General features: G+C 36.8%; 1 protein-coding gene across 1 annotated transcript in view; it reads left to right on the plus strand.

Annotated features, from left to right (window-relative positions):
* Nucleotides 1-22171, plus strand: part of nlk2 (nemo-like kinase, type 2) — a 78346-nt gene that overhangs the window by 36400 nt on the left and 19775 nt on the right. Inside the window, exons 2-6 of the mRNA XM_082179733.1 lie at nucleotides 2446-2575; nucleotides 2808-2863; nucleotides 17726-17832; nucleotides 18343-18428; nucleotides 20322-20531. Of these exons, the coding sequence (XP_082035859.1) occupies nucleotides 2446-2575; nucleotides 2808-2863; nucleotides 17726-17832; nucleotides 18343-18428; nucleotides 20322-20531 (589 nt within the window). The remainder of the gene's footprint in view (nucleotides 1-2445; nucleotides 2576-2807; nucleotides 2864-17725; nucleotides 17833-18342; nucleotides 18429-20321; nucleotides 20532-22171) is intronic.

A 22171-nucleotide genomic window follows, 5' to 3' on the forward strand; every position in this document is an offset into this window, starting at 1 on the left:
TAACTTTCTATTCATCAAAGAATCCTAAAATCACAGTTTCCACACAAAAAAAGGAGCAGCACACCCTAGCAGTAACATTAACTGTGCCCAGAAAAAATGCTATACACTTATTAATCATTAAAGAATGGTGGAAAAATTTATCTGGTTTTCCACAAATATATTAAGCAGCACAAATGTTTTCAACATGGATAATAATAAGAAAATGTTTCTTGAGCAGCAAATCATCATATCAGAATGATTTCTGAAGGATCATGTGACACTGAAGACTGGTGTAATGATGCTGGAAATTCAGCTTTGCCAGCAAAGGAATACATTACATTTGAAATTATATTAAAATAGAAAACAGTTATATTTCACAGTATATTGCTGTTTTCACTGTGTTTTTTATCAAATAAATACAGCCTTGGCTATAAGAGACGTCTTTCAAAATCATTAAAAACATCAAACTTTTGAACTATTTATATTATTGGTACTTTAATAAGTATGTTTTTCACTGTAAAACCTTTAAGCCCTGTCGTCATTTTCTCCCCCTTCATTGTGATCCAAAAAACTTCCCCTCTCATGAAATGTTTCCCATACAATCAAAGTTAATGACTTTGGTTTTTCTTAGACAAAATGTAAATATCTTCTTTTGAATCTGTTATTATCGGGATTACATGAAACTGTGGATTGTTTCTGTGAGCATGAATTGTTTTTCAGTCAGAATGTTCCATTGTGTTTCAGGTGAGGTGTACAGGGACACACTTACTTGTGTACAGTGATCACACCTCTGAGGTTTATGAGCCACATTTGAGACAATTATTATAAGACAAAAACAGCTATTAATATATATAACGCCCCTAAGCATTTTGTGAAATGTGAAAAGCCTATACTGTACATACATTTTATGACACATCTATGTATTGGTTTGAGACTTAATGTGCACTTTGAAGTTTGCATAAATATACACAAGATGCATTTCAGAATCATTAACATAATATTTCCCTCTTGAATTGATATAGTCAATACATAAAAATGAACAGGCATGGTTGCACAGTGGCAAGTTGAAATGACTCTGTATGCCGAGGAAAGGATAGTTGCATTTGTGTAATGTGTTTAACATTGCTGTGGAAAATGTGTTACTGTTCAGGGAAGAAGGAGAGGCACTTATAGCAATTGGCATCTCTCAGTAAGGTCACATCAAGCTGCTCATAGCAGAGTGACGACAAAAGATGTTCACAAACATTCAAGGCCATTACTGAGGGCCCTTCAGCGCTTGCCTTTTTGTCAACAAATCATCTCTCGCTTGCTCTCGTCTTCTTTTTGTGTCAAAATGCAACAAAATATATGATTAAACTGCCGAATAGTTGTGGGCGATATATCAAATATTCACACTGTACTTGCAAAGATTTTTCTGACAAAAAATAAAATGAATCAACAGTATGAGTATCTATTATTTCAATGCACGTTTTATTTGTACATGTAGTAATGTATCGTGACTCCTTGTATCGTGACTTCCAAGTATAAGCATTAGATTTCATAGATTTAATTCATTTTTATGAATCACTTCAAACTGTCCATTTCAGTGAACTGATTCGAAACAATTAATTCGTGTCACTGGTCACATTTTCTTGCTTTCGATCATTTGAGTATACAAATCAGTGTGGAGAACAAGCCTTTATTATATTTTAAATATTGTTTTACTTTATTTTACTTCTTGTATTAAACATTTTGAATGATGGTACAAACTTATATATATATATATATATATATATATATATATATATATATATATATATATATATATATATATATATACATATGTGTGTGTGTGTGTGTGTGTGTGTATATATATATATATATATATATATATATATATATATATATATATATATATATATATATATATATATATATATATATATACACACTACCGTTCAAAAGTTTAGGGTCAAAAATATGTTAAGAAATGAATACTATATTCTGCAACAATGTGACAGTAAATACATTTTATATTTAAAAAGCTTTATATTTCAAATAAATGCTGTTCTTTTGAACTTTCTATTCATCAAAGAATCCTGAAAAAATGTATCACAGTTTGCACAGAAATATTAAGCAATATTTTCAACATTGATAATAATAAGAAATGTTTCTTGAGCACCAAATCAGCATATTAGAAGGATTTCTGAAGGATCATGTGACACTGAAGACTGGAGTAATGATGCTGAAAATTCAGCTCTGCCATCACAGGAATAAATTACATAAAAAAAAAAAGATTCAAATAGAAAAACATTCTTTTAATTTGTAATAATATTTAGCAATATTACTGTTTTTACTGTATTTTTGATCAAATGAATGCAGCCTTGGTGAGCATAATGGATTTAACACACTACCGAAAAAGTATGTACACATACATTTATCGCCCAGCCTAATCACTGATTTCTCATCTTTTACTTTTCTCCTCAGGTCGGTGACAGACCCCAGAGATGGCAAACGCGTGGCCCTTAAAAAGATGCCCAATGTCTTCCAAAATCTCGTGTCCTGCAAGAGGGTTTTCCGCGAACTGAAGATGCTTTGTTTCTTCAAGCACGACAATGTAAGCTCCCCACCATCCTCTGTTTTTTTTTTTTTTTATCAGTTAGTGTTACCTAACTCTCGCTATCTACGTGCCGTCCCCATGGTGCCATTAGCGTGAGCCTGGCTAGCTCTCGCTGTCCCTGGGCTGCTGGTGCCTGGGAAACGAATGTCATGTGAAGGCTGGTGTCAGTGCCCACGTTCTCTGGCGTCAAAGCTGACCTCTGGTGCGCTCTGTCTTTGTTTCTCCACAGGTGCTGTCAGCTCTGGATATTCTACAGCCTCCACACATCGACTACTTTGAGGAAATGTATCCTAAACAGAAACTACTTTACCAGCTGCTGATTATGATTATGATCCAACCAGTTTGGATTCCAAAGAATTCCAAAGAGAAAAAAATTCGGCTGATACAATAATTATTTTGGATCGAATCCGGTTTCCCCCTAAATATAACTATTGTAATATTTCTCTGTAAAATAATGACATTTTTTATATATAATGGTGTTTTGCAGTACAACTGTAAAATTCCAACACATATTTGTAATTTATGGCTGCCTTATTTTAATTTTTTTTAAACGTTAAACTATCAAGCTTTTATTTTGAGAACTTAAAGGGATAGGTCACCCAAAAATGAAATTTCTACCATAATTTACTCACCCTCAAGTTTCAAACCATAGAATAGGTTTTTGAATTTTTATTTTTTAATTATGGAAGTCAATGGGGTCCATCAACTGTTTGGTTACCCATATTCTTCAAAATCTTATCTTTTGTGTTCAGCAGAAGAAAGAAAGTCAAGGTTAAGAACAACTTGAGTGTGAGTAAATGATGACAGAACTTTCATTTTTGGGTGAACTATCCCTTTAAGCTTCTCTTTTGTTGACAACAGACGTATTATAATCGCTTCTCATGCAGAGATGAGTTCATGTGGAGCCGCATTTACTGAGAACCAAGCCGCTCTTAGACTAAAAACACTGGATCATGAGCTGCTTGTGTGTAAAAGAGCACAGTGCTGCGATTCACTCAGAATCACAAAGTTGCTTTGATTTATTTGATTCAATCACGGCATTTGCGATTTAGTAATCACACTAAACAATATTTCAATTAATCATGGAGGCTTATTTCTTTGTTTACCTGTTTTGTTTTTCCAGAACCCTCAAGCTTTCTGTTTATTTACAGATTTAAATGGCATTTTAAATCACAGATTTTCTTTGTGATTTTTAGACCTTGAAAGCTAAGAGCTTGAAAACAATTTAAAAATCGTAAGTAGCTGAATGAAACAATAGCCTGTAGATTTACAGAGCTCTGGTGTGGAAAGGGCATCTGACGTCTTATTTTAAAGTCTTAAATCGTGCATATTCTTTTTTTCTGCCTTTTGTGGTTGGTTGCTAAAGTGGGATCAAGCTGAACATTATGTTTAGAGAGGTGATGGCTTGCCTCACGCTGTGCTTGAGTGTTTTTGATGGCAAGAGATCCAGTGTACTTATGAGAATTAGTGTTCCATTTACATCATAGACAAAACAGGTCTGATTATTCTCCTCATTCTTTCCTTTGCCTAATGGGTTTGTTCTTGTGGAATATGGATGAAGTTTCATTTGGATTTCAGAAAAAGCTGGCATGTTATTTTTAAGGCCTTTTTTTTTCTTCCTAACCCGCACTCTGATATTTCTTCTGATGTGGTCTGCAGGACGCTAAAGGCAACCCCAGCTTCTTAATTTGGTATATAATTTAATAAGTGGAATTACACGCTTTCCCCGTTTACAGCTCTTGCCCAGTCACCCGATACGCACTCTGTAAGCCACTTTTCTGAGAGCATTTTTTTCTTTCAAATACCAAGAGGCTTTCTATGATTTGAGCTAGAGAGTCTTCCTCTTAAATTAGCTGGATTTTTCGCTTTTTTTTAAAATCAGGAACAAAAAAGGCTTTTGTGTTAATTTGCTTTGAGATTTATCCTGCGCTTTTGTATTTTTAGATGTTTCTCTCATGCAGCGTGACCGCTGGCTGTGGTCTGGATTGGGCTTTGTTTCACAGTGTTTGGAATCATCTAAAAGACATATAACATTACTAAATAATGCCGTGTGTGAGTAAATCCACTAAAGAATGGATGAACATGCCAAGCAACATACATTTTAAGCTCTCTACAAGGATAGATTTTTTTGGCTTTAAAAGTGCTTTGAGATGTAATGCACATTCAATCATATTGCATGCTTGCATTTCTCCATTTTGGCTCCAGGATTAAGGGGGACATATCGTGGGAAACAGGATTTTCCTTGCTTTTTTTAAATAAAAGAGTTTAATGTTATGCAAAAATAACATGAAATGAAGATATTAACATATGGTTGGCAAAATGAGTGTAAATGTAAACTACACCAGTACGCAGAGGTTAGCCAATCATAATGAGTGGTCATTTACATACTGAAATCCAAATGGTGTTTAATTTTAAGGCTCAGGTAGATGAGGGAAAAAGATCACATATCATTTAAGACCCAGTGTTTTTATATACAGTGTTGTGATATGGCTATAGTTATTTTACTTAATTGAAATAAAGCTGAAACAATATAAAGTATTAGAAAATATAAAAAATATAACATTATATTACGTTATAAATATTAATATGCAAAATATTAATTATTAGTATAATTAGAGATGCACCGATTGCAATTAATTGAAATAAACACAGCTTTAAGCTTTCCAGGTCGGTATACAGTATATTCAGGTAAGAAATTCGACAGAAATGAAAGTAATCAAATGTAAAATAACACTGGATAGATTTCATTGTAAAAATTAAATGCAGATCAATGCTTACAATTAATTACACAAGTTATTCAGTCAAGAGCAGAGATAGAGAGTGATTTTCTTTGTCTTTTGTTCTTTTATTAACATGACAGACAGCAGCAGGTTTATTAGGCTGCTGTCACTTTAAGAGCTTATGCACGGATCCAATATACTGTTACATAACAAGCATTATCTCTCCACTATTTACTTTCCAAAACTGACTGTTTAACTGAATACTCTCCAAGACGGGCATTCTGGCATAATTTTGTGTGTATTTAACCATTTAAGCGCATTTAAGGCTTATGTAGGCTCCACTTACTCCTTATTTACACGCAGAAAATCAGCTGATTCCGGTCCCTGGCCAGTCGATCGGTGCATCTCTAAGTATAATAGTATATAAATAATACTAAAATAAAACTTGACCAGGCCCACAAGGAGTCTGTGCACACAAAGTTTGAATGCTTGTCGTAAACTCAGATCTACAAGTTTCTTGCCTTTTTGCACATTCCATAAATTTTACCCCCAAAATCAGTGCAGAAAATTTGGCAGTTGTGCAAGAAATAAAATGATTTAAAAAAGTGCAATATGTCCCCTTTAAAGTAATAAAAAGGGAGAAGCTGTGTCTCTGAAAATGTTTCGGTTTGTAAAATTATCTTCATCCTTTACAGTGTGGTGAAGGCTTTTGCGTTTTCCATTATGGTCTTCTACAGAAGCAGCAGAGAGATTGTAAACACTTATAAACACACACACACACACACACACACACACACACACACACACACACACACACACACACACACACACACACACACACACACACACACACACACACACACAGGTGCAGAGGAACATTCATATTCTGTGTGATAGGCTAATATTCCCCCTCAGTGCCACTATCTTTGTTCTGCTTAACGTATTTATTTACTCAAAGGATTAAACAAAAAATCATATCCTTCTGCTTTCGCACAGCACAGTAGAACCTTTGTGCGCTCATTTGAATGGATTAAGAAACAAAACATCAATGCGGTCGGCTCCTTAGTGTTGCGAGTCGTATATTCGAAAACCGCTCGGTTAGACATGCAAAAATGTGTGATCCTTAACATGTACATGTACCATTCACACATAAATTTAATAATAAAAAAAAAAAAAAAGCATGCTCCAGAGCCTGGGGTTCTAGCTGGCCCTCAGCAGACCTGTTTGGAAAGGTTATTTCATACAACACTGCCACTGTGTATTCCAGGCTAATTATATCTTTTGCTGAATGGTGTCTTTCTGAGTGACTGATGTGTGAATTGTGCTCGATGCTCCTTGTCATAATGGCTGTTATTTCTTCATCTGACTGCTTGACTGCAGTTTCATATACGCTGCATTTTACCAGACGCCTGCGGTGAAAGCATTTCGGTTAATCAGTCGCTGTTTGTGTTATAAACGTTCCCTTTCTCTGCTGGAATGTACTTTTTGTCTCTTGCTTTTTCAAAACCTAGTGTGCTGCCTGCATAGGGAGCATTATAAGAGGTGCACTCATAACAATGTGAAGGCTAAGATAGGCAATTATATGCTAATTATATTGCCTAGGATACACTACACAACTTTAGCCATGATTTGCAGTCTGGATGAGTCAATGCTAGTTGCCAAAAGTCAGAGCCAGTCTGCAGATTCTGGACAGTCCAAGTTGACAGTTTTGACAGAAAATCGCATAGTGACTTTTTTAGTGATTTTTTTCCCCCATTTGTTTTCACATGTTTCTGCTTTAATTCGTTATTTTCAGACCGACTTGAAAGTCTGGTAGAGTGTGATCCTCAGTCGTTTAGTCCACGATGCCAAGTTTTTTTCTCTAACCAAAAGTGAATGAAGCCTTGTGTTTTAAAACCTGTTCAGATTTTAAAAGTCATGCAGTGTTTTCCAACCTCAAGGAAACAATATATTTATTCTGTGTAAAGAAGAACATCCGTTAAAAAAAATGTGTTGGTCAAATGTCAATTCTAAATAAATTTATGCCATTGAATACTTAAAGGAGCCATATGTAAGCTTGTGGCCAAAACTGGGACTGCAATCACTTTCAAATGACTGTAGAGCGGTGTATCCCCTCCCCCTCCCCCCTGACTCGAGGTTGCCAGAGATAGGCTGCAGGATCCAGCAGGAACGTTTGTAGCTGCAGCTGTGGTAACTAGAGCAGAGCTGGCAACCCGGATGCCGAAACACTACTGACTTCGTGATTGGTAGATAGCCGGAGGGTGGAGCATCAGGCCAAAACACAGCATGACAACATCAACATCAGTTGAGGGCTGCAACTTCACTTTTTAAATGACAATATCCTGGCCGGACTACTGTTGTCAGTGATATAAGTATTTGAAATGAACATGATTTCTTAATGTCTAGAGACATATCAGGGCCATTTTATGATTAATTGAAATACATTTCTTACATACAGCTCCTTTAAAATACTTTAAAAAAGCGAGCTTTTTCACTCAATATTTATAAGCGCTCTATTGAAATCGGTAGGAAGTAGCATAGAACTGTATTTGTGCAGAGTTGCTAAAATGGTCACTTATGTGGTTACATGGCCTTTGGAATCCCTACTGTATATAGGCAGTTCACTAGATTTCGCAACAGAACCGACTCTTGTTTATGTGGTTTTATGGTGCTTTGAATAGGTTGTTTTTTGTTATATTTGTGTCTTTCTTCTACTGTTAAACTTAGCTTAGCTTCAAAGCTCTTTCAGTGGTTTAGCTACATGAACTGGGTTTCACACTCAAGTATGCTTCAACTATGTACAGTATATGAGAGCATTCTTCCCTATATTTTATTCTATATATACAGTATGCTGTATAAGTAGGAGATTTTTTTGCCACAGTACATGTGTGGGTACACGTGCTCTTGTGTTCTTGTGTCATAACAGAATCCCCAGGGATGGGATGTGCTGGCTCTCCTCCATTGGAGCCTGCGCTCGCTTTTCTGGAACACGGTCCTGCAGGAACACACACAAATGCATCAGGGATGCGCATTTTGGTCGGCTCGAGAACTAAACGGATAAATCAGCAGAGTACTCGGGGTAGGACAGGGGGGCGATGGAGAGAGTTCCATCTGCGCTTGTTTTAATTGTACATGTTTTGGACAAACGTCTTTTGTAGTTGCATTGTGGCTTTTTTTTCTGGAATCTCACACCATGAGAATCGCTATTTAGAGTCTGGTATTGTGTTTTCATGATCAGTAAAGCCCTGCATTCCTAAAATACCAGGGTTCAACTGTATTATTTTTATTTACATTAAATTCCCTACCAACTTTTTCTTTGGCCACACCTTAAAAATGTTACATTTCAGCAGCATACATGATTTTTTTTTTTTTTTATGTCTGAGAATAAATTTACTTTATTACTTTTAATGATTGTTTCCTTTCAGAATAAAATGACAACACATACATTTTTATTTATTTGCACCTGCATTAATATTATAGGTGTGTAATTTTTAAAACTTTTGTTTGAACCTTTTGTTGAATTCAACCTTTTGATGAATAAAACAATTGTTTGTATTCAATTAATTGTTTTTAAAGAAAACTTAACATTTAAATACCTAAAATGTGTTGCTAAACATAAAATGTGTCAACTTTTGTGGTGGAGCCAGTGGTAGTGTTGGCTGGGCAGGCAGTTTGATCAGTTTGATGCTATGATCAGTAAAATATCCATACTTCAAGCAGTGTTCAGCACAACCTCTTTCACACTGAGGGCGAGTGGACGCCACTGCTGTCTTAGCTGGCTATTTATAGCAAGAACAGTTCTGTCAGTACCTGCCAAGCTACTCGCTGCCCTATCATGCATCTATTATTGAATAAACTGAGAATGTCAAGAGGAGCAACCTTTCGAGTTGTGTGCTGAACACAAGTCAAGCTTGTTTTTAATGCATCTGCAACTTTCTTGTTTCATCTTCCACGTCTTTGATACAGTTGTCACGAGGTTGCTAGTTTAGGAGGATGTGGATTTCTCTGTGGTATGTCTGAAAGAGTGCTTTTTAACCAGTGCCAACGCCACACAAGGCTGTTTCAAAATTTTTGTTACAGCAGTTAGATGAGGTGATTTTGAGTTTTGGTACAGGTGAGACAGGTATGTTTTCAAAGGAGAATTTTATTTCATTGCATTATTTCATTTCGCATGTGAAGCACATTAAGATAAGCCAGTGAGCATTTGTGTGGTATGATCTGAAATGTTTTGGCTGGGCATCATGCGGCGGGTGTTTTTTTTTCTTCTGGGTTTCTTGGAAGGTGTGAGAAGTCTCAAAAAATACAGATTGCTTTCATGATTACTGAATGAGTCATGTGTGCTTTAAGGACAAAGACATCGATGATTCAATTTTATTGCCAGTGACTGAATTTGCATGGCTGCTTGTGATACGCCTTTTAAAGTGCGTTTGGCATGTGTCTGCTTTGTTACCTACCACACAGGTATTCCTCATCACTTTCGACATAGTCATCTGTGTTTTGTTCTGCTGTTCTACGATGATTCCTTAGAAGCTTAAAATGTGACTTCACCTGCAGAACCAGTCCCGTTTCTCTGTGGCTGTTGCTGAGGCAGGAAGTTCAGGATGTGGAAGATAAAAGGCTACAATGGCCAATGGGCTGACAGAAGCAAGGTGCGCTGGGTTTAATTACCGAAAAGACTGTAGCAGCAGAATTAGCACCCCCACCCCCCCCAGGTCTCCGAGCAGGTCAATTAACACCCAGCAAAGCTGTGAAATACGCCTCCCTCCATCTGCATCTGGCAACGATTACACCTAGCTATTATGTGAGGGGACTTTGTGAAAGCCGTGTTCAGTCTCGCACATGGCCGAGCCCCCCTTTCTGTGTGTGTTTGGTGCGTGTTTATACGAATTCACAAAGCTATGTGTGTGTAGGCCTAGTGTGAGCTGCATTTGTGTGTGTGCATGTGCAGCATGTTTGTGGGTGGGCTTGTGTGTGTGTGGCAGAGAGAGAATAGTCATATACCATGTCTTAAAGCACTAATAATGACAGGATTGGTGTGTCTGTGGACTGTGAAATTAGAGAGACATTTTTTGAATAGCTATGAATTGTTCGTTAAAGAAACATATCGTACACTTTTATTTTTTCCTCGAAGTTCACTGATCTGGAGAACTGGCTGTTTGCCTTACTGTACCTTTAAGACATCTTAGTGTAAATGGTTTTATGATAGGCTAATGCCTTTGCATGTGAAGACACAGTACCTGCCATATTTAATGTTTTTATTAAATCATGCTAATACAGTGAGCCAATATTTCACTATACTATACACTAGACAAATAGCCTATCAAATATAGTCAAAATACACCAGCTATAGTATATTTACATATAGTATTAAGATTCTCATGTTTATTTACCAAGATATTTTCTGAAAGCACACAATGTAGCATTGTGAATATTAAAGTATGTTTTTTATGCATTCATTCTGATTTCAGTCTTGATATGGCAAAGTGTGTATATGTTACACTATACATGCAGGTGTCTTTTTGTTTTCTGCTACTTGTTTAGTAGAATCACTCCACTTCCTTCTGTAACCCTCAACTGTCAGTTAGTCATTCTGAAGGGGAGCTCCAGACCACAGGTGCCTCTCCACCTCTGCCCACAGTCAAGCTGTGCTAGCTGGCAAAGTGATCCGGCAACACTGGTTAAATGCTAATTTAGTGGGAGGGAGACAGAGAGAGTCACGGGAGAGAAAGAAAAAGTCACGGGCCACAGAGAACCGACGGAGTGCCACAGACTTCACTCCTGTAGTCCCCATTCAGCTCTTCAGTATGTGTGTGTGTGTGTCTGCGGAGAACCGAGCTCGGAGGATGTGTAATTTGCATTTCAGTGAAGCAATCAAGCATAACCGTCATTTGCATGAGGCTAATTAGGCACGTGACAAAAGCCCTCTGTTCTCAGGCGATTATCGAAATATCGTGTGGAGGTCTGCCTGGAGCTCTCCGCAGATCTGCTTTTGAAAAACCCTACCTGGTTAAAAAGTCTCAAGGGTGTGATTTTTAAAGGGATTTTTCACTCAAGCATGACAATTTGAGCATTCATTTACTCATACTTATGTCATTCTAAACCTGCAAGACTTATGCTGGGTTCAGACTATATGATATATGCCCGATTTTGGCGCGATCTGTTTGACATGGGGTGTCTCTGTGATTCGTAAGGCTCGACACACACTTGAAGATTTTTTGCTCGATCGGGGGAGGGGGAGCCTGAATATGTGGCCTGATTCAAGGCTTGTCAGAACCAAATTTATATCTAAGAAATTCCTAAAATGTGTGGTGTCATTACGATTATTTTACTGCTCCCAATCGAGTCGGTGCATTCCCAATCCCAAATTGGCCTCCGATGGGATACCCGCAATAGCCAATTAGAGAGAGCAAGCTTCACTAACCAGATGATGTGTGCTTTTATAGCTGAAACATGGCAGGAGAGGTATCATGCCCATTCAAACCAAGGGGCACGTGCACCCTCACATTTTTTAACAAGATGGATTTTGAATGCAGCTTACAAATGACAGAAATCTATATTTTCACATTTGACACGATCACACAGGTGTGATTAGAACGTTCAGTGCATCACGCTATAAACTGCTAAATTTAAATCTGTGTTCGCACTTTTGTTGCCGCTGAGCCAGATACGGACACTCTCACTTGTCATGTATCACAACCACAGATCACAACTGTTCTGTGTTTTCAACTATATCATGTTTATTTTATTTTCTGATATTTAAATACACATAGTAGGCTACTAGAAAAAATACAATGCTACTTGTAAAATAAAAATTACACGCTGATTTCTATATGGAAACGGCAATAATAATCCTTTAGTTTCGAATACAATTTGACGACGTGTTTTATTGATATCTGATGTAATTTGAAAGTTTACTCTATTCTTTTCCCCACCGGCCACTTACTTCGAAGCGGCCGGCTACATGTTGTAAATCCCACAACTCTGATTCTGAATCGCATGTTATAGGTCAACTACATACAGTTGTAATCTAAATCATTCAACCCCCATTGCAAATCAGGTGTATTGGCAACATTTATAGACTTTCTGCTGTTTGCAGTGAACAAATCAAACAAAAGTAATTGAAATAGCTCAACACAACAAGTGTTTCAAGTGGATTCCCCAAATTGAACTGAAAAGGTAACGTTTAATGACTTCTGCAGTCTCAAAATTATTCAACCCCTTAATGGCAAACATTTTTAGTTAGAACACTAAGCATTTAACATGCTTAGTAGAACACCCTTTTGCTGTAATTACGATTATATTTTCTCTAAACTTTTTGAACCATTATCTTAGCCATATTTCTAACATACAGTCAAACGTGACACTCAACAAACCTAGCCAGTTCAGGTATTTAATGTGTTCTAGCTCAAGCAAACCTGGTGCAACTAATGAAGCCCTTTATTAGTTGCATCAGGTATGCTTGAATATATGAATATGAATAGCCATTCATTATTTGAGTAGTAATAAGATGAAGTAATGGATTTATTATAATGTTTTAGTGGTTTGTGTTGTTTTTATAGTGTTGTCTATTGTATTGTCTATGATATGTATGAGAAACAGTCTGAACTTGTTCACCGAAACCTAATTTAATTTTTATAAAATAAAGGAACCTGAACCTATTATACAGATTTGTGCTGTTATGAGGGATTCTATTCAGGGGGTTGAATAATATTGAGACTGCAGAAGTCAATAAAAATGTTTTCATTTTTTAGTTGAATTTGGCAAAACCACTTGAAAAATTTTTTGTTGAACGGCTGGCGAAGATTGGTCAGGTAGTGTAGTCTGGTTACGTGTAGTCTGACGTGTTTCATGTCCACGACATGAAAAGAACTTAGGAGTCAAAATTGCATAATCTGACACAGTGACTATCGTAACAGACAAAAATATTGTGTGGTCTGAACAGTTTTGTGTGTGTCCCTCATGTAAAACTATAAGGCTTTTTTATGAACCACTTTTGAATACTTTTATGGCATTTTTGTCCTTTTTAAGCTTAAAAAGCCCTAGTTCTCTTTCACTATTGTCATAATATTGAAAAGAGCTGCGAGGATATTCTTTTTAAAAAAACGCCTTTTGTGAAACCACCACAAAAGAAAGTCAGTCATATACCTTTGAAACAACATGAGGTTGAGTAAATGTCAGAGATTTAATTATCAGGTGAATGGTCTTTTCAACATTGAATACTATTTTACCTGCCGTCCTGCAGTAAAAAAGTAATTGTTTTTAGCATGCTATTACTGACTTGTTAATTAGTAAATGGTGTGGTTGATAAGTTACACCAGGTCTAAGCGAGTTACCAAATAAGTTACTAAATACTCCAGAAATCCATTTTGTGTAGCACTGACAGCAAAGCTCTATTGCCTTTGTAGTAATCGCAGTGTAGTAATGTTTTATTACTCCACAAAGAGCTGTGAAACAAATATTGCTTTTGTTTAATAGTGGATGTGAAAATCTCAGAAAGGAAAAGGGGAGAGAACTGGCTGTTTATAGTCCATAAGCTGTCGAATTGTTGGGACATAACTAGATTTTCTGAAGAGAAGGTGCCGCCACAATGCTAGAGTTTTCTGGGTGGTTTTCAGGGACTTGCTAAATGTTTGCTCAAGTATCCTGTGGAGTCTAAACTGTTCAGTGTGATCATATTAGTGAAATGTTGGCAAAATTTGCTAAGAGCAAAAAAAGGGATTGTCTAATGTTAAAAGTGTAGTGATGTATGAAGCACAGCTCGCAGAGAATTCTCTTTCAAATTGAGCAACTTTCTGTTGGTCAATGTGGCAAATTTGTGTGACCAACTTGAACCCGTTACAAAATTTCGCCCTCATGCTGAATTCCCGATTGCGTGGATTCCTTTTGAAATGACTAGATTTCGGCTGCAGTGTGACCACACCTTTATTGTACTTAAATTTCTTTTTGATAAAGAATTTAATTCATCTTTTCAATTTATTTTAGAGTTTGTTAGTTTTGACTCTTAAATTGTTAGTTTTGATTAGTTATGTGCTGTATTTGATTAGTTATCTGGTATTAAGTTTCATATTGTTCAATTTAAACAAAAAAATATTATTAAAACAAATTTTTTGTTAATTTTGGAGTTATGAAAATGGTTTTTAGTTTAGTTCCGTGTTTTTTTTTTTGTTGTTTTTTTTGTTTTTTTATGTTGCAAGATGTGGATAATTGCAAGATTAGTTACTTGCAAGTTTATTATTTTAAAACAAGGCCTGGTTTCACAGACAGGGCTTAGACTAAGCCAGGACTTGGCCTTAGTTAAATAAGGACATTTAAGTAGTAAATTTTTTAAACAAACAAACAAAAAAACATTACTGGTGTGCATCTTGAGACACGTCAATGACACACTGAAGTATTACATTAGTGCAAATTGCTTTCAGTTCAAAAAGCTCAAACATGCATTTTAGTCTGGGACTGTAAAGCCTTGTCTGTGAAACCGGGCATAAATATGTAGAGACAAAAACTGCCTAAGAGACACAAAAAGAGGAAGAGAGATGCATCCAAGGCTGCGAAAAGAAGCCGTGTCAATTTGCTGTGACACTGTGAAAGATGGCATGAAAATACTTGTGACACTTGTAGCTGAGAATCTTAAGGGAAAACCGAGGGGTGGGTAGAAGATGAGCTTGTCCCAGCAGACAGTCAATCAAGCAGTCCTGCATGCTCAGCTGTAGTTATCTCACACACACACACACACACACACACACACACAGGAGGGTTGCCTCTGCTGACTCGGCCACAGTGTAGATGACTGGATGGGCTTTTTTTGAACCACAGATCTGCATCTGTCAAACCTTGTGTAGCTTCGTGTGCATGACTCCCTACCAGCGAGTGTGAATGCTCAAATGGACCGAGTGGCAGAGAACGGCTCATCTTTATGTGTTTATAAAAGGAAGATCACAGGCGGTTTGTCTTTGCTGGAAGTCCTCCTACGCTTTCTCCATCACTCGTATTTACTGACAGCAGACGTGTTGAGTCTGCGCTCATATGTGTTGATTGCTGAAGTTGGTGTTTGTTTTGAGAGACTAGTAGCGCTGAAGCAGATAATTGCTCCTTGTTCGTTCTTTAGCACATGAATGAGTCATAATGTGTTTATCCAGGTGAAGATTATTCAACATAATATTCTTCGCCACATAAAGGTCAGACCTAGATACTTGCAAGTGTCAATTCTTCAGTTTGTGTTTATTAGCTGGACCATATGCCAAAGAGCAGCTCATCTTTTTGTGCTTTATATTCTGGGAATTATAATAGAGGTCTTAAATGTTCTTTTGCCCTTAGACGTGGAAATGCCACGTTTTTTGTTTTTTTTTAGATGGTCACAACGTAAAAAAAAAAAGTGAATTATTGTAAATGTAGTTGTTGATTGGATTACGTTCCCTCTTGGATTCAGCTCACTCATTGACTGTTGTAACACTTTCCATGTGTGTTTTCAACATCTACATTCATCACTGTGTAATTGCCACATCATCACACCCTGATGTTTCTGCGAAACCTCCCAGTGCCATGTGTTTGGCAGAACAGGTGTTAGGACCTGCTGTCCGTCTTCAGAAGAATGTAATGCCACTTTCTTTTTTCTGCAGGTGTACAATAGCAATAATGATACTTGCATTGCTTGTTGTAAATTCAAAGTAACTAAACAGTGTTGGAGATTTTGTTCTCAAGAATAACTGTTTATTTCATTTTCACTTCTATTACTATAATAAGAAGATTCTAAATCAAATTGAAAAATGTCAATTATTTAAAAAATCCTAAAAATAAAAATACTTATTTATATTTTAATAATTATATTTAAATATATGTTTTGGGGTCACGGTTCGATACAAGTTTGGTACAACAGGAAAAAGCAACAAATTCCCAATGCTAGGCTTCTTTTCATTTATTTTGAACAGACAGTAGTGCAAATTTTGTACAGTTTATACATTTTGAACAGTTTGTTCCACCTAGCAGTATTTAGTCCCCCTGAGGTAGTTGGTACAGTACAGCCTCATAAAGTGTATTAAACACTAAACAGGATGCACTCTTGCATTTTTTTTTTTTGGGGGGGGAGCCAAAAAAAAAAAAATATATATTTGGTCACAATCATCTCCAAAACTGAAAAGCATCCCATGTGTTATAAAAGTACAAAATAAATAGAATAATGAAAAATAAAACTTATGCAGAGATTAGTTACTAGATTAGTAACATGCGGTGGCAATGGCGGATGCTAAGTTCAATATTACGCTTATTCAAGAAATTACAGAAAGATGAGCTAGAGAAAGTGCCATCTACATCTGACCCTACTTCACCTTTCCACAACACAAATCGGCAAAATGCCAAATGATTTTGTCTCATTATAACAGAACTCCGTAAACTCCGTAATTTATGGTCATACAGACAAGACATCATTAGAAACTGTAAAGGGTCTATTTTTATTTTTGTACACTCACAATTGTAACAAAACATTGTGCTTTTGTAAAATATAGAAAACAAACAGGATGCAGCTTTCTGCCGTCCCAGTTTACTTTCTGTGAAGTTTTGGAGGGCGTCACAAAAATGTATAGGCTTAGCATATAGGCTACTAGCAAGCTCTTGCATCTGAACTCTTGTTTTGGGGTGGTGCATAGATTGTCTCTTCTTCTGCTTTGTTTCCTGTTGCGGTGGTTAGCAAACAGCGTTGCATTATCATGTGCGCCCCCTTCTGGATTGGAGTGTGGATCGCCTGTGACTTTATTTGTCTTCTGACTGTATGCACCGAACCGCGACGTCCGTATCATGACCATTCGGAATGAATACATGTACCGTTACACCCCTAGTCTGTGTGTATATATTAAAAACTTTGCTGAAAAGTTTTCAAAATTATTAAAAGTAATTTTCATATATATTGACACATATGTAGTTTTATTTAATGATTAATTGATGGCTCACAAACCATCCAAAAAATTATTCACTAAAATGAAGACAATGACATGAATGACAGAAAAGATCATTCTAGAACAGGAGTCTGGTCTGGCATTTTGCCATATTAAACTGTAAACTAACAAAGAAAACAGCAATTTTTTATTGCTGGTTACTCCACAAAGCTGTAACTAAAGTCTACTAAACAGCTCTAAAAAATGGTGTTGAGTATAATGTATGCCTCATCATCATATTTTGCATGTGTAAAATCTGTGATTAAAAGAAGTAGCAATGTGTGACTAATACTCCTGACTGTGTGCTCCAGTTTAGGAGAGGCGCTTTAGACAAATGCTAGTCCTCTTCACATTCACCCTCTCCACTTCCCCATGACCTCCCTATCCATTGGCTCTGTTTTTAGATGAGTGCTAAAACTGCCTATCATTCGAAGCGCTGCTGTGCTGTATGTGTGAACTTCCTGCTGTTATTTTTGGCATGGTTGTTTCCCTTGACATAACTGCAGTTATGTGGTGACGGAGTTGATGCAGAGTGACCTCCATAAGATCATCGTGTCTCCACAGCCCCTGAGCTCTGACCACGTCAAAGTCTTTCTCTATCAGATCCTCAGAGGTGAGATATACACACACACACACACACACACACTCACACTATGCCCTTTATTTCAAATCTTCAGAGGTCAGACACGCACATTCTCCACCCGAGTCTTTTTTCACCAAGATCTCATGGGTAGAGAAACGTGCAGAAAATCACACACACCTCATGTTCCTTACTATCATATTCTGACCAGAGACATTGAGGAGGAAGAGTGTAAGAATGGGAGAACCAATCAATCTCCTTTCGGATATTTTGTTTACTGTAGGACAACTGACATGTTTTAAAGGGACCAGTTCGCCTTATTCCTAATGAATCACATGAAACGCGTATAACAGTGTTTTGAATTGACACAAAGCTCTATAACATCCTAGAGTGAAGACACCACCATAGGGCACAAGTCTGTTTATATGTAAACTGGATTAGGTGTCAAAGCAAACAAGAAACCTGCACAGCATATGCTTCATATCAATACAGTTTGTGTCCACAAAATGTCTTTGATGACTGATGTATATGTTGTGTCCACAGGATTGAAGTATCTACACTCAGCTGGCATTTTGCATAGAGACATTAAACCTGGTAACCTACTGGTCAACAGCAATTGTGTGCTCAAGGTTAGTGAAATACTAGTCAAAATTAAAAAAAATCTTTTCTGATAGTTCAGCTTTGATGTTAGAATTCATTTATTATTTCTGAAATTTTACGCACGCTGACCCTGAAAAGTAGTCGGACTCTTAAGATAATTGTTTATATTAATTTAGTGATGTCATTTGATAAAATCAAATAAAAAGTGATTCATTGTTTTGTAATTAATCACGATTAATCACACCTAATATTAATATTAATTATTGTCACACTGAATCTCCAAATTAATTTAGCAACAACATAAAGATATTATAAATAAAAACCAGTATCTACCAATTCTGCAACTAATGTCTCTATTAAATGGATTATTTTGTCAATTTCTGAGGATGAAATTAGTAATTATAGCCTTTCAACATAAAAAGCCATCAATCTTTACATAAAGCACTATAATAAATGTCACATTTAGCTGTGCTTTTATGTGTAATATACTTTTTGTTGGATAAATATGAGATTTTGACTGTTTAAGCTCTATTGCACTGGCTTCTTTTGTCTCTGTGCTCTCCTGCTATTTTAGCATTATACACTCTAGCCTATGGGCCTTGAATTCTGCTTTATAATTCCTTTCTTCCGAGGACGCTTCATATCTATCTGGCCAGGCCAGGTCTACAGCATACACACACACACTAACACACAATCTCTGGCTCCAGGGGGTCAGGGTCCTCTTGGGATTGATTCATCTGCTCAGTTCCTGACATAAATCTTAATTTTGGATCCCATAGCAAGAGCTCAGCTACAAAAGAGAAAGCAAAGGTGATATGGGAGATATAGGAAGAGAGGGAGAGATAAAGAAAGAGATAAAATCTCGATGTATGTGCATGCTGACTTCACCCAACAGCTTGAGGGGAGAGCAGGAATAGATTATGCTATTGGACCACAGAAAAGGAATCATTTAGCATGCGTTGCTTCATTTAGTCCTTAATCCCCATTTCCGAAAATCACAAAAAAAATCACATAAAAAATTACTAAAACTTATCAAAAGTAAAATGAAAACTGAAAATATAATTCAAAATATGAATAAATGCTACAATGGTAATAAATAATTAACTTTTGTGTGCACATCTAGGAATTTATTTTATAAATGTGTTTCGATCATAATTTATGTGACATTTCCATCTAGCATTCTTTATGCGATTTCACTTAAAATACATGGATGGAGTCCTGACTATAAAAATGGGAAACATGGGCTCTTTTGACTTAACCACCTAGCAACCACATAGCACCGCCTTGGCAGCTTGTCACTCATTCCGTGGATGGAACAAGAAAAAACAAGAAATCATTTCAATAAAGTGCATGTTTTAGTGTTTCTTGCAGGATTTGAATATGTCTTATGGGAAGGCCTAAAATGATCCCGCTGGGATATACTGGGTGGAGCTGCTTGGGTAAATTGTTAGTAATGCATGTTAGGCTCTTATGTACCTTCTTTCTGAGAGAGGGTGGAGAGAAAAGGCAGAGATATTTTTCTCATTTATTTATTCCCCATGAGCACTCAAGCAGCTCAAGATGATGGAAAATTGGGTCTTGTGTTTATAGCGCTTTTAGTGTTTATCTCTTTGGTTAAAACGTGAATGAGCCTCTCCACCTAATTTTCTCAATCTGAATTTATTTATAAAGCTCAATATAAATACACCTAAACCAATAATTTTTTTTTAAAAAGAATAAAAACAAAACAACAACAGACAACAAAGGACATCATGTTATAGGCTAGCGTGAAGAGATACTAGAGTAAGAGATTTTGTTTTTATTGCTTGATTTATTGAAAAAAAAAACATTTTTCAAAATCTTCTCCATCCCTGTCAATACATGCACACTGAAGACTCCACGTCAATCTAATAAGCGTGCGAATAATGGTAATATGCACACAGATTTGTGACTTTGGCCTGGCGAGAGTGGAGGAGCTGGACGAGTCGCGTCACATGACCCAGGAGGTGGTGACGCAGTACTATAGAGCGCCAGAGATCCTAATGGGGAGCAGGCACTATTCCAACGCCATCGACATCTGGTCTGTGGGCTGCATCTTTGCCGAGCTGCTTGGCCGACGCATCCTCTTCCAGGCCCAGAGTCCCATCCAACAGGTATTCACCTACGCTCATGCCCAGCACACGATCTGTTGGCAGGAACGGGCCTTTCACACAGCTCAATGTGATTTATACAAGTAGAACATGTTCCTATCAACATTATTTATTGTTCTTGGAACAACATTCTTATCAGCTAAATAGAGCCCTCTGATTTCAGAAGAGCTAAGGACGTTAATCTAGGAACATATTCTACTCACTTTGTGTCTTTTGACTTTTTCCTCAACTTACAGTCTGCAGTATTACATGTTGTAAAAGGAAACTTCTAACTGCTCTCATTGCAGTATGATTGTGGATAATTTGGCCTCTCAGATGTGTGAAATAGAGACGAGTTCAGCAGCACTTGCCAAAATTGACTATGGCGACTCGGCGAGTAAGCAAAACATTGGGCAACAGGTTTCCAACAGGTTTGGCTAGGAACCGTATGTTGTGTATGGGTTAAATTGCAAGAACCTTCAAAACAAATGCATAAGAAATTCTCTACGAAATAAAGATCCGTGATTGTAACAACTTGTGTACATTCTGACAGCTTTTACCTTAATGGAAAAGTTACTATTTAAAATGTACTTTATAGGATATTTTATTCTACTGAAGTCATGTGTTGACACGTGAAATATTTCGGTAACACTTTACAATAAAGTTGCATTTGTTAACAGCTAACTACATTAGTCAACATGAACTAACATTGAAAACAAAGTCATTTGTTATCAGAGATCAAATGGTATTATGGTATTAAATATTTATGGTATTAAATGTATATGTTTAATTCTCTTAATTCGCTAAATTCTAAAAACAAAATTTTATCAAATGGATCGGTATTTAAAAATTCAAGAAAAGTTACATCTAGTGCTATTATAGATTCCCAGCTTAGTAACATTATTTGTGAAAACAGAAAATCCTGGACACTGATGTTAAGCTTGTGACCTTAACGTACAGTTTTTTTGGCAAATGAAGTACAGCCATGCTAATGAGAGAGTGGCGGCAGCTCAAGGCTCTGTTGTCCTGAAGCCCCAGTGTGGCCGCGACCCAGAAGCCCTCTGTCCTTGAAGGCTGTGTGCAGGCAGAAGCAACACCATCACGGCTTAGACAGCATGTCTCTAGCATGTACACGGAGGCCTCTGTTTTGTGTAGAATCTCATAAATCTCATGACATATGATGGAGTAACATGAAACAATGTCTTGAGAAGTATGACTATAGATACATTTTTTAGTTTAAAAAATTTCACACAGAAAATGATAAGCCATGCGTTCTAATAATACTGGCCCTGCAGTGTGTCAGAGGCTCTGGGACTGGTTGTTCCTCTGGCTCTGTGTGTGTGTGTGTGTGTGTGTGTGTGTGCGCGCAGCTCCGTCCCCACAGCCCTGAATGTGCACCGACAGCACATCGACATTCCCTTTAAGGCTCATTAAATTCTCTCCAGTAAAGAATTTGATTTACTTGAACATGGTTTTGCTCTAGTTTGTTTGTGTACAGATCATGAACATGGATCTAGTCTCATATTTTTTCCCTTCGTCCTTCTCCTCCTCTTTTATTAAATTCAGTTATTTTCTGTTTTAAATCAGGACTTTCTATTTTTTATTTATTTACATATATGTGTATGCTTTATCCTTCTGAGAACCGTAATAAAACATAGTTGTGT

The sequence above is a fragment of the Leuciscus leuciscus genome, assembly GCF_965113295.1.
Source record: "Leuciscus leuciscus genome assembly, chromosome: 9".
Classification (NCBI taxonomy): domain Eukaryota; kingdom Metazoa; phylum Chordata; class Actinopteri; order Cypriniformes; family Leuciscidae; genus Leuciscus; species Leuciscus leuciscus.